Genomic DNA, 13,805 nt, shown 5'->3' with positions numbered 1-13,805 from the left:
TGATAGTGTTGACAATATATTTTGAGGGGGAAAACAGCCATTTTGGGACTTTTTTGCGTTTATTTGTATTGACAACATCGCAGAAATGTATTGACAACATCGCAGACTGTCACGAAATGATTACATATACATACGCAACAACATATGCCTTGCATACGCAACTAGTGGCTCGATTTAAAAAAAATAAAAAAATTGAAAAGAAGAAGCAGACGAAGTTATTTTACAAATATCTTTGAAATTAAAAAACTAATTTTACAATGCTGCATTTTATTTTTTGGAATATAGCAATTAATTATTGTGATTCCATTCATTGCTAGTGCTTGGTTGAAGTGCTAATGCTTGTTTTGGAACATCAATTGCTGTGCCTCCTTTTGTTTAAATTATGTTTTGTGTTTATTATCCCGATGCCCAGTACAAATGAAACGATTGTAAAATATAATTCACCAAATAAAGCTTTTATTTTGTTAACATTTGTGTTTAAATTTCATGTTATATACATTATTTATATTTTACCATATAGTAGGGAGCGGCTAGATGTTGGTTGCTAGTTTATTATGGAAATACAACTCCATGTTATACTTTGTTTTATCAATCATCAGATTACATTTTTAAATAATAATCAGATCAACTTTTGTGTTATAAATTCACAAAAATCAGTTTAATAAATAAATTATTTCTTAATTCACATCGCAAATGGCGCCATGTTATGAAAATACTGACTACGCGAGTTACGTCAGTTTTTCAACTCAAAAAAAAAAAAAAAAACAAAGTACCACAAATGGAAAAAATTTCGCTAGTTTTTCGCATGTTTTGGTTTTGTATGGAGTTTCAACGCGAAAACCGAACAGAGAAGCGGCCTTTACCGAGAATTTCGTTAGCAAAAATAGCAATGCATCGCTAGAGGTGCATACCGTCCAAAACACCAGTTTTCTTCAAAAACACGTTAGTTGTAGACTATGAAACACCCAGTGTTGAAATATGATTTAAACAAAATAAAATTAATATTGAAATAAATTTCATAGATAAAATGCATAAACAAACGCTTTGACAATCATAAGGATTAAACATTTTTTTCTTCTGCGGTAATAATAGTGTTATAGAGGTTATATTCGCAAATTGTTGGTTCATGTCTCTTTATTGGTACTCAGTTGTTTGAGTTTTAATACCTTATGCTTTGCTACCCTGTTTCTGTAGCGTATCCCAATAAACACAGGATAAGCGTTTTTCAAATGCAACAACTTTTCAGTTTGAGGGTAAATATAATTTTCAACATAAATTCAACTTGACTTGAAATAGCTCATCTTCAATACATCTTCAAATTGTTTGCGAATTACTTCCAATTTGCCAAAATGTTGACGAAATCTTTGAAAAGGTGTTGAAGATAATATGAGAAAACTTTGACAAAACACTACACTAAAATGCAACGAAAAAACCATGTGGTTTTCAGTACTTATTTGTGCAACGAAGTTCGTGGCCAATTGCAAGAAATAAAAAAATGGAAAATTTTAGACAAATAACCAAATAGTTTATAAAAATAGGTAAGTGAAAATAGAAAATGAAATAAAACTTTAAGGAAGTCACTAAATGTATATCTCTTTGCAGAAAACTAAAATTATGGATTCTACGTTCTTGAAAACATTAAAAAGCTGACCGATGAAAAAATGGTGCACAATTAACTGGAACTGCTTCAATTAGTTTATAATAATTGGTACGTCAATATGAAAAATTAAATCAACACTTTAGAGAAGTCACTAAATTTAAATCTCTTTGCAGAAAACTAAAATCTTTAGATGGTACATTCTTGCAAACATTAAAAAGCTGACCAATGAAAAATGAGTGGCTTATCGACAAGAAAAAGTTTCCAGAAACATTACAAGTGCAATCAATTAAAATTGTTAAAAACAACAAATTGTTGAAATCAACAACTTCTGGATAAAAATCTGCATCACATCGTCAATTTAAATCATATTCTATTATCAGTTTAAAATTGATATTTTGTGAATTCCTTCTGCTGGAAATCAATTCTAACACGCGGTCCAGTGCGTTCCTAATTTTAAATTGCCCGCATGTTAATACATTTTAGTGCTGTTTTATGACACCAACAGGAAGGAAATCGAATTATCAATGCAGAAGTGTTTACTAATAATGTTTAAGATATTTAAAGTTTTGTTGTTTGTTGTTTTTTTCTTATTTGTTGATATGTTTAATAAGATTATTATTTATCAATTGGTATTGTAGTGTATTATGTAGTGTAGTGTATTATTATATATTTTATTTTGATGAAAATGAATAAATTATACAAAATTCATAGAATTTTGGCTTTGACTTTCAATTTGAAGTGGGGATGTCATTCATACAAATTTAGGTTGAAAAGTATTTGCAACGATGTTAATTTTGAATTTGACTCGCATCGAAAATTGTTTGACAAATTATTGAGTAGCGATGCATTTCAATTTGAGGATAACACTTGAGATATTATTGCTAATGTGTTGAATTTCACTGTTGAGGGTAATGTCTGTTTTTTGTTGAGAACGCGATTTTCTCAACAATTTCTCAACTTGAATATTACCCTAATCCTTTGAAAAAATGTTTGAAAAATTGTTGAAATTTAGCATTTTTCAAGCGTTTGTGTTTATTGGGATGTTTTATTGCAAGCGCTTTGAAAATCAATCATTTTTGTGGATTTTTTAAAAAGTTGTTGGACTTGCTGCGGATTGGCACACAGTCGTTATATCGTTTAAAAAGTTGCAGTAATGAAGAATTCTGCATTGTTTAATTGCATTCTGCAAATTATTTATTTTGCAAATGTAGTGTTTACATACAAACCGGTGGTTTTGTTGCATGGAGTGTTATCGGGATCAGAATCAATGGCTTCGTTGCAACGATTTATAGAAACAGTAATAGATATATGCAATAAATAATCATGCAATTAATGAATGTTATTTGTAAGGTCATGATGACTTGGAACTCTTACGGTTACCAATTGATAAACATTTTGGTTAGATGTTTATTAATTTTTTCTATTATGTAGTAGTAGTTATTTTCAAATTGCAAAATTACAAACCTTTATGAAATATTTATTAAAACAATTTGAAATGTGATAAAAAAACAAACATTTTCAGGAACATCCCGGAACTAAGGTATACAATTGCGATCTCTTTAGTAATTGGAATAGTTTGGAAGGAGCCTGGAATCAAGTTTCTCAGTTTCGTCAATATTTGGAAGCCGTCAGTAAATTACATCCAGATGGTATCATAGTTCTAGGTACGGTATGTATATTTTTAAAATTCAATTTTGATATTAATTTTCTCCATTATTAGGTTATTCACAAGGAGGCTTGTTGGCCAGAGCCGCAATTCAATCAATGGAAAATCACAATGTGAAGGTATTTATATCACTATCTTCTCCCCAGGCGGGACAATATGGAAGTAACGTTTTCCAGAGCCTATATTATGATACATATGGATAAAAAATTTCCTATCTTTTGCAGCAAGTTTTCTCCACTTGATATTTCCTGATTTGGCAGCAAAAACTGCATATGAGCTATTCTATTCAAGAGTTGGCCAGCATACTTCAGTGGGCAATTATTGGAATGATCCTCATAAACAAGATTTATATTTTAAATACAGTGTATTTCTTCCTTACGTAAACAATGAGATAAGTTCAACGAATTCGACACAATTTAAAAAAGCTTTAACTCGGCTGGATAAGCTTGTACTTATTGGTGGTCCCAATGATGGTGTAATTACTCCATGGGAATCAAGGTGGGTGTTTTGTTTGAAAATATGAATTTAGCTATGATGTTTTTTCCTATGCTATTTTCAGTCATTTTGGCTACTATAATGATAAAATGGATGTTATACCATTAAACAAGCGCAAAATCTATACCTCAGATGATATCGGTTTAAAAATGTTGGCCGACCATGGTAAACTTGTGATTGTGGTTAAGCCATTTGTTCATCACTTAACATGGCATAGAAATAAGCAAGTCATTCGGGAGGTTATAATGCCTCATTTAACATGAAATTTTGAGATCATATTTATATAAAGATGGTGCATGCAGGGCTTTACAAATAGACAATAGAAACAAATTTCAATAATAAGAATAAAACATTTTTGTTTTGGAAGACAAGACAAGATTTATGGGGCTACAAAACGTGGTAAGTAAATATTTATGTAATACAATTTTGATATTTTGTAAATGGAATTCAGTGCTGTCGTGCATTTTATTAGATCCTATTATCTATAAAATGTAATTACATATCGTTGGTATATATTGAATGAACTAGCAAACTCGTAAGCCCATAACCCCAATTTCCCTATTTTATTTCAGTAGAATAGCGAAATATAGATCATTCCTCACAAATTCTTTTAGTTTTAAAAAATTTACAGTCAACTCGGATGAAACACTATATCTTTTGGTTTTCTAGAAATCGCCCCAGGAGATGTACGATAAGGATCACCAACAGGAAGTTTGATAGCGAATTTACAAATAGTTTTAAATCAATAAAAACTAGTATTGTTAAACGATGACGATGAAAAATCTAGATTTAGTATTACATATAATGTTTTCTAAGTCCGGTATGCCACTACAGTTTTAGCAATTGATAACGACTCAGAGAATTTTCAATGTTAAAAACATCAGTGCATTTTTTATGGGAAGCGCAACATGGTGTTTTTTACCCACTAACTATTCCACGCCCGTTCCCTTGGATGTAGGTTAGGTTAACGATATTATCGGTAGCATATATAGTCATGGATTACTTATAAGTACCACATACATATATATGGAAATTCCATTGGACGACCTGGATTATTGACATACAAAGGGATTAGTATGTTTTCCGTATAGTTGAATCGATGATACTGTTTGTCGAAATTTTCACAAGTAAAGGGACTTAATTCCACACTAATTATTCCATTTGCGATAGAGCTATTAAACTTTTACTATCGAAATTTTCATTAGAACGTTGTTATCGGTTTTTTATATTTTTATCCTATAAGGCCGGTATGCACCTCCAGCTAAAATTGACCCTATCTATAAGAATTGAATTGCTGTATTCGCTACAGGAAGCATTATTATCGAATGTTTACATTTTGTTCCCATAAGCAAAACATAACAAAGATGTGTTATTGACACACAAACGAAATTTTCATTAGATGTTAGAGCTTCCAGTCGCTTTTTATACCCTTCACCACTACTGTGGTACAGGGTATAATAAGTTTGTGCATTTGTATGTAACGCCAAGAAGGAAAAGTCTGAGACCCATCGTTTAGTATACCGATCGTCTTAGAATTAAATTGTGACTCGATTTAGCGATGCCCGTCTGTCTGTCTGTCTGTTGATATATTTTTGTGTGCAAAGTACAGCTCGCAGTTTTAGTCCGATTGTCCTAAAATTTGGTATAGGGTCCTGTTTCGGCTCAAAGATGATCCCTATTGATTTTGGAAAAAATCGGTTCAGATTTAGATATATTTCATTATATATTTTTCACCGATCTGGTCATAATTGGCGTGTATATCAACCGATCTTCCTCAAATTCCGTACATCCGAATATTTTATGAGTCTCGAAAAACTTGCAAAATATCAGCCAAATCGGTTCAGATTTAAATATAGCTCCCATATATAGCTTTCGCCCGATTTACACTCATTTGCCCACAGAGGCCAATTTTTTGCTCCGATTTAGTTGAAATTTTGCACAGGGAGTAGAATTAGCATTGTAGCTATGCGTGCCAAATTTGGTTGAAATCGGTTCAGATTTAGATATAGCTTTCGCCCGATTTACACTCATATGACCGTAGAGGCCAGTTTTTAACTCCGATTTAGTTGAAATTTTACACAGGGAGTAGAATTAGCATTGTAGCTATGCGTGCCAAATTTGGTTAAAATCGGTTCAGATTTAGATATAGCTCCCATATATAGCTTTCGCCCGATTTACAGTCAAATGACCACAGAGGCCAATTTTTTGCTCCGATTTAGTTGAAATTTTGCACAGGGAGTATAATTAGCATTGTAGCTATGCGTGCCAAATTTGGTTGAAATCGGTTCAGATTTAGATATAGCTCCCATATATAGCTTTCGCCCGATTTACACTCATATGACCACAGAGGCCAATTTTTTGCTCCGATTTAGTTGAAATTTTGCACAGGGAGTAGAATTAGCATTGTAGCTATGCGTGCCAAATTTGGTTGAAATCGGTTAAGATTTAGATATAGCTTTTGCCCGATTTACACTCATATGACCGTAGAGGCCAGTTTTTAACTCCGATTTAGTTGATATTTTACACAGGGAGTAGAATTAGCATTGTAGCTATGCGTGTCAAATTTGGTTGAAATCGGTTCAGATTTAGATATAGCTCCCATATATAGCTTTCGCCCGATTTACAGTCAAATGACCACAGAGGCCAATTTTTTGCTCCGATTTAGTTGAAATTTTGCACAGGGAGTATAATTAGCATTGTAGCTATGCGTGCCAAATTTGGTTGAAATCGGTTCAGATTTAGATATAGCTCCCATATATAGCTTTCGCCCGATTTACACTCATATGACCACAGAGGCCAATTTTTTGCTCCGATTTAGTTGAAATTTTGCACAGGGAGTAGAATTAGCATTGTAGCTATGCGTGCCAAATTTGGTTGAAATCGGTTCAGATTTAAATATAGCTCCCATATATAGCTTTCGCCCGATTTACACTCATTTGCCCGTAGAGGCCAGTTTTTAACTCCGATTTAGTTGAAATTTTACACAGGGAGTAGAATTAGCATTGTAGCTATGCGTGCCAAATTTGGTTGAAATCGGTTCAGATTTAGATATAGCTCCCATATATATGTTTTTCTGATTTCGACAAAAATGGTCAAAATACCAACATTTTCCTTGTAAAATCGCCACTGCTTAGTCGAAAAGTTGTAAAAATGACTCTAATTTTCCTAAACTTCTAATGCATATATATCGAGAGATAAATCATAAATAAACTTTTGCGAAGTTTTCTTAAAATTGCTCCAGATTTAAATGTTTCCCATATTTTTTACTAATATTGTGTTCCACCCTAGTGCATTAGCCGACTTAAATTTTGAGTCTATAGATTTTGTAGAAGTCTATCAAATTCTGTCCAGATCGAGTGATATTTAAATGTATGTATTTGGGACAAACCTTTATATATAGCCCCAACACATTTGACGGATGTGATATGGTATCGAAAATTTAGATCAACAAAGTGGTGCAGGGTATAATATAGTCGGCCTCGCCCTACTTTAGACTTTCCTTACTTGCTTTATATCAATTTTGCCAATTTTTACAATAACATTTGCTATATTATTCCCGATAACAGAACAAACCACATTTTATTTTTCCTTGGCTTATTACATCCCTTATAGATGTAATTAGTGAATGTGTCTTCATGTCCTTTTACGTGGAATCAAAATATTATAGTTTGTCATCTTTGTTATTCACGAGTAAGTAACATGGATCCCATGGAATACAATATGAAATTTCTTCGGTAAAATGTTAATTTCTTTTTTCCATTAGTGTTCATTGTGACCATGTGGTATCCCATCTATAAGCAATACAAGGGTATTAAATCATCTTTAAAGAATTCCCATCATGTATCCGATACTGTTGGTGATCAAGGTGAATTTACTCACCATGCCATGTTCCCGCCTACATCACCAATCGAAGTATAGAGTTTCAATGTTTGAAAGGTTTCCATTCTAAGAAAAGTTTTGTCAATAAATATGACTTATATGAGGCTAAAAAGCGTATTTTTTGAAGGGTATGGTTCCTATAAGAAATGGTGCCTTGATAAATAAGAGGAGGGGGCTGACACTAAAATTTTGCAATCCAACGGCGGGGGGATCTTCGCACCGGATTGAATAGATAGGTCCTACTCATCGGCCAGCGGTTGCCTCATCAGTGTACGCGTTGTTTCGTCCGTCTTTATTGTGTTGGAGAAGATGCATCCCAGTTAGCCTCCGAGTCGGGATAGAGGAAAACCCAGAATCACAGTACTGTTCTGTCTACCAAAACCATATTCATCATCGTTTGGTTTCGGTGAGGTCAAACCGTTACCTGGAGTGGGTGCTCTTCCAGAATTGCTCTGGTTTAACATCGCTGCGGAAGTATTGCTTTACTGACTACGTGGCCGGATGCTCTGCAAAAACAGCTGCAGAAGTTCATCAGAAATACTACCATCAGAATTAAGAGGCGGGGCTGACACCAATTTTTTACAATACCAAGGCGGCGGGTTCTCTGCAACGGATTGACACGATGGGCCCTACGCATCGGCCAGCGGTTGCCTCATCAGTGTACGCATTGTTTCGTCCGTCTTTATTGTGTTGGAGAAAGTGAACCCGGGGAACCTCCTCCGTTTGCTTTTGGTCCGAGCAGGGATAGAGGAAAACCACGGACCATAGTACTGGTCAGTCTCCCAAAACCAGATTCACTATCGTTTGGTTTCGTGGTTGCACCTCCAGAATTTCTCTGGCTTAACATCGCTGCGGAAGTATAGCCTTACTGACTATATGACAGGATGCTGTGCAAACGACAGCTGCAGAGTACTGTTCTGTGGAAACCAAATTCACCACCGTTTGGTTTCTGTAAAGTCTAACGGTGTCTGCAATGGGTGCACTTCCAGAATTTATTCGGCTTAACATCGCTGAGCTACTGAGTATACAAGCTGTGGAAAAATGCTATGCCAACGACAGCTGAAGAAGGTCATCAGACTATGTGACATCCCCGACATCTCCCGCACAACAAAATTCTCCGCCGCAGCATCTGACACCCAATATTGTTGTAGCAGTTCCGGAAAGTGAATTGTTTTTGTAATTTAATTGCAACGAGCCTTGAGGTAAGGTTAGTTAGATTATAGACTTAAATCGTAAGAAAATCAGGGTCGTGGCGATCCAAGAGACGAACCTGAATGCCACATGTAGCTTGCGTCATTGTGATTGTTAAAATCTGCTACGTAAGGATCGCACAAGGATATTGAGTGGCTGTTGTGTGGACATAACATTGACATTCTCTCCTAGGTAATGACCAGAGAGGCGTAGATTTGGCAGAGCAGATCGATGACCTCACATTTTGCACGGTGAACGAAGAGGCCTGCACGAGGATTGTGGGTGATTTCAGCAGTTCACCAGACATTTTCTTAGCTTCGACTGGTCTGATAAATGACGTGTCCTGGCTACCCATCAGTGCTGTGAGATCAGTCTATCTCCCCACAATTCTAACCACTCACTCTCCGATTTCATAACTCGTGAACGCAAAAAAAAGAAAGATGTCCACTTCAATGAGGTCGCGTTCCCCTACCATGTTCATGTTGGCCTGAGTGTGTTCCGGTTTATCATCAAAGAAGATGCCGCTCGTTTCATACCCACTAGTCGAATTATTCAGGTGAGGCCCAAATCCCAGCAAAAACGGCGGGACTCGCAGACTGGCGTGATGGGCGTTATCGTCTTAACCCTGCTGATCCTACAATCAGGGAACTGAACCTAGATATTTGTAAGATAGTGGATGAACAGTTAAAGCACCTAAAGCAATGTAACCTAGGCACATGCAAGTCATGGTCCACAATAAGAGCCCTCTTGCATACCGCTACAAGGGATGATGGGATGTCAGCCCCTTTCGCGATGTGACCGTTTCTGAACGAAAGAAATGCGCGAGATTTTTTAAGCGACAGTTTATTGAGCATCTTGAGAGTGATAGAGAATTTCTGGTCTACGAGCCAGCAACACTCCAGTCAAAATTAAACACTTTTTCGAATCCCGCAGCAAGGGATTATGGAATTTCTGTCACTTTTGGCGATGTGACGGTTACTGATCCGAGGATATGCGCGAGATTTTTTAACCGACAGTATGTTGAGCATCCCGAGAGTGATAGAACGAAAAGGAAAGCCATTCTTCACTGTTGGGACCAAAGATTATAAATTGTAGGAAGATAGGAAATTAGCTACTGAGGAGATCGAACCATTTACCAGATTAGTTTAATACTCCAACCAAACGCGTATACGACAAGTATTGACCTAGCATTAAAATCCAAATAAAAAGAAATTAAGGGCACGAAATAACATAAATTTCCATAAAGGGGAAAATGTATTTTTTTTGTTGCCTAAAATTTAACATTGTTTCACTAAGAAAATTAAATTTTTCATTTTAAAAATAAAAACGAAAAACAACTAAAAGATTACAAACATGTATTGAACATGGTAAATGCAACATTTGGAATGACGCAAGCCAATTTCCTATCTTCCTCAAGTTTATAATCTTTGGTTGGGACAACCACACTTCTTAATTATATAACTTTTTTTAAATCAATTTACCTTTGCTTTTTCTATAATTTTTTTTTTCAAGGGAGATTTTGTTTTTCTTTTAAAAAATACTTCGATTCTCAATTGTGTTAAAAATAACTTTTAAAAATAAAATTAAAAAAAAAAAATGTGCGTTTGACCTGGATTTCTTTCGACCCACAAATTGGAGGCCCCGATACTGGACGTTTGTTAAAACAATGCCGTTACATAGAGATGGAGATTCTGGCAATACAGAGCAAAATAATTTATCTGCAGGAGCGCAAGGAATTTCATCAAATGATATGAATGAACAGATGCCCCCAATTCAAATTGAAGCTGCCTCAACAACAAACATCAAATTTCTCCCATATTGGCAAAAAAAAAAAAAAAAACAAAAATCCAAAAATTTGGTTTTTACAAGTGGAAACAATTTTTAATTTGCAGCGCATCATATCCGATGAAACAAAATTTCGGTACCTAGTAACAAATATTGATTCGGAAACGCTCGCCCTGGTAAGTGATTTGCTAGAAAATTCCCAAACTGAAAACAAATATGAAACTTTAATCACTGTCATGGTCTCTCAACTAGCCGTATACCACAATTTACCTCAGACGAAGTTACCAATGTCATCAAAGGCACAAAACAAACGAAGGCGATGGGCTCTATGCTAATCTTGAAGCATTTGGTAATAATGGGAGTTGAGTACTTGACCAGACACCTCAATTTGTCCTTGAAATAACACATTATGAGCGATGTAAGGAAAAAAAGGGGTGGGATGATTCCACTACTGTAGCCAGGAAAAGACTCGAGCAAGGGTGAATCGTAAAGACCGATTTCCTTGCTCTTGCCAGTAGCCAAGAGACTTGAGGTATTACTCCTCCCCAGCCTTGTGGAGAATTTCCCAGATGATAACCATCAACATTGATTCCGTAAAGTATATAGGAAAACAACAGATATGCCATTACTGTATAAATTGAGGACTCAAGCAGCCGTGTCACAAAACGGTCCTCTTGGACCTATCGAAGGTTTTTGATACGGTGAGCCATGCCATACTGTTCGAGGACATCGAAAACTCGTTTCTACCGGCAGGAATAAACCTTAAGTTTTTAATTATCTATGCGGGCGCCAATCGTACGTGGAATTCCCTATTCCACACCCTCCTGACCGTGTAGGTATCATATGCGAACGACTGTACAATCATGGCATAGGGGCCATGCCTTGGGAAAAAATTGCCAGAAGAAGCAAATTCTTCTCATAGTACGCATTGACACTTCTTCACCCATTTCCAGAGCTTACTTTTTCTTTTCACTTTCTTGTCTTCTGATATGTTTGTGAAATGCTTAATTTCAATGTAGATTTTAGGACATAAAACTGATAAGAGCGAAATTTAATTGTTTGAAAACAAAATATTTGTCGACGATTATATCTATGTCAACACCTTTTCCATATCTAACTTCAAACATTTGTATAATCTCAACTTCATCCAGTTGCCAAAATCTGGTTCCGAAGCTAAACATATTCAAGCTATGACCTTGCGCCATAACCTTGAAAATTTCCATTGATATGGGCCATTTATTTCGGAGAGAATCATATATGAGTTCGGTTTGCTTTTTTTTGTTATATACTATAGAAGTAAATAATATTTTAAAGATGCTGCTATTATATCTCTTATGAAACAACAGTGATTATATAAAGGCTTTTACACTGAAAAAAAAAAATTCATAAGACCGAAATTTCCTGTACTGAATATACAAAGACAATTTCAATAAAATTAAACCAACGAAAATGTTTCATTAATATAACGAAACATTTTCGTTAAGATAATAAAAATATTCGTTAATGCTACGAAACGTTTCGTTAATGAACAGAACATAACGAAAATTTTCGTTAAATCAGTGAATTTGTTTCACTTGCCCAACTTGCCAAAAAATTTTCTATGGAAATAAAATTTTGACAAAATTTTTTATAGAAACAAAATTATTTATAGAAATAAAATTTGGACAAAATTTTTATGGAAATAAAATTTTGACAAAATTTATGAAATAAAATTTTGACAAAAATTTCTTATGGAAATAAAATTTTGACAAAAATTTCTTATGGAAATAAAATTTTGACAAAATTTTTATGGAAATAAAATTTTGACAAAATTTATTATGAAAATAAAATTTTGACAAAAATTTCTGTTGAAATAAAATTTTGACAAAATTTTCTATAGAAATAAAATTTTGACAAAATTTTCTATAGAAATAAAATTTTGACCAAATTTTCTATAGAAATAAAATTTTGACAAAATTTTCTATAGAAATAAAATTTTTACAAAATTTTCTATAGAAATAAAATTTTGACAAAATTTTCTATAGAAATAAAATTTTGACAAAATTTTCTATAGAAATAAAATTTTGACAAAATTTTCTATAGAAAAAATTTTGGCAATATTTTTTATGGAAATTTCCTAAAGAAATAAAATTTTGCCAAATTTTCTATAGAAATAAAATTTTGACAAAATTTCTTATAGAAATGAAATTGTGACAAAATTTATTATAGAAATAAAATTTTAACAAAATTTCTTATGGAAATAAAATTTTGACAAAAATTTCTTATGGAAATAAAATTTTGACAAAATTTTCTATAGAAATAAAATTTGCACAAAATTTTCTACAGAAAACCACCGTGGTGCAATGGTTAGCATGCCCGCCTTGCATACACAAGGTCGTGGGTTCGATTCCTGCTTCGACCGAACACCAAAAAGTTTTTCAGCGGTGGATTATCCCACCTCAGTAATGCTGGTGACATTTCTGAGGGTTTCAAAGCTTCTCTAAGTGGTTTCACTGCAATGTGGAACGCCGTTCGGACTCGGGGCTGTAAAAAGGAGGTCCCTTGTCATTGAGCTTAACATGGAATCGGGCAGCACTCAGTGATAAGAGAGAAGTTCACCAATGTGGTATCACAATGGACAGAATAGTCTAAGTGAGCCTGATTGATACATCGGGCTGCCACCTAACCTAACCTAACCTTCTATAGAAATAAAATTTTGACATAGTTTTATATAGAAATGAAACAACATTTTGTAGAAATAAAATGTTGACAAAATTTTCTATAGAAATAAAATTTTGACAAAATTTTTTAGAGAAATAAAATTTTGACAAAGTTTTCGATAAGAATAAAATTTTGACAAAATTTCTTATGAAAATAAAATTTTGACTAAATTTCTTATGGAAATAAAATTTTCACAAAATTTCTTATGGAAATAAAATTTTGAAAAAATTTTCTGTAGAAATAAAATTTTCACAAATTTTTTTATAAAAACAAAATTTTGACAAAATTTGTCATAGAAATAAAATTTTGACAAAATTTCTTATGGAAATAAAATTTTAACAAAATTTGTTATAGAAATAAAATTTTGACAAAATTTCTTATGGAAATAAAATTTTGACAAAATTTTCTATAGAAATAGAATTTTGACAAAATTTTCTATAGAAATAAAATGCTGACAAAATTATCACTAGAAATAAGAATTTTGACAAA

The 13,805-nt window shown here is 33.8% G+C and overlaps 1 protein-coding gene and 1 long non-coding RNA gene across 4 annotated transcripts; both read left to right on the top strand.

The window, feature by feature from the left end:
• Nucleotides 1-1,258: 1,258 nt before the first annotated feature.
• On the top strand, nt 1,259-2,313 carry LOC142241245 (uncharacterized). Its single transcript, XR_012723544.1, has 2 exons — nt 1,259-1,538; nt 1,603-2,313. It is a non-coding gene; the product is annotated as an uncharacterized LOC142241245 (long non-coding RNA).
• A 339-nt stretch (nt 2,314-2,652) lies between these two features.
• Ppt2 (palmitoyl-protein thioesterase 2) lies at nt 2,653-4,111 on the top strand. 3 transcript variants are annotated; one of them, XM_075311046.1, is made up of 5 exons: nt 2,653-2,897; nt 3,123-3,264; nt 3,321-3,428; nt 3,491-3,764; nt 3,826-4,111. In XM_075311046.1, exons 1-5 carry the CDS (start codon nt 2,754-2,756, stop codon nt 4,022-4,024), a joined length of 867 nt encoding a protein of 288 aa, XP_075167161.1. In that variant the 5' UTR covers nt 2,653-2,753; the 3' UTR covers nt 4,025-4,111. The 3 variants fall into 3 exon arrangements, with proteins under 3 accessions (XP_075167161.1, XP_075167162.1, XP_075167163.1); XM_075311047.1 differs by having other exon boundaries at nt 2,858-2,998; XM_075311048.1 differs by lacking the exon at nt 2,653-2,897 and adding an exon at nt 2,922-2,945.
• The last annotated feature ends 9,694 nt before the right edge of the window (nt 4,112-13,805 follow it).

The sequence above is a fragment of the Haematobia irritans genome, chromosome 5 (genome assembly GCF_050003625.1).
Source record: "Haematobia irritans isolate KBUSLIRL chromosome 5, ASM5000362v1, whole genome shotgun sequence".
Taxonomy (NCBI): domain Eukaryota; kingdom Metazoa; phylum Arthropoda; class Insecta; order Diptera; family Muscidae; genus Haematobia; species Haematobia irritans.
Note: the sequence above shows the minus strand (reverse complement) of the source record. Positions and strands in the feature narration are given on the sequence as shown.

Coding starts and splice junctions, on each gene's coding strand:
- Ppt2 (XM_075311046.1), top strand. CDS start 2,754: ATGAAGAATTCTGCATTGTTTAATTGCATTCTGCAAATTATTTATTTT. Junction 2,898..3,122: donor TGCAACGATTTATAGAAACA/GTAATAGATATA, acceptor AAACATTTTCAG/GAACATCCCGGAACTAAGGT. Junction 3,429..3,490: donor CCAGGCGGGACAATATGGAA/GTAACGTTTTCC, acceptor TATCTTTTGCAG/CAAGTTTTCTCCACTTGATA.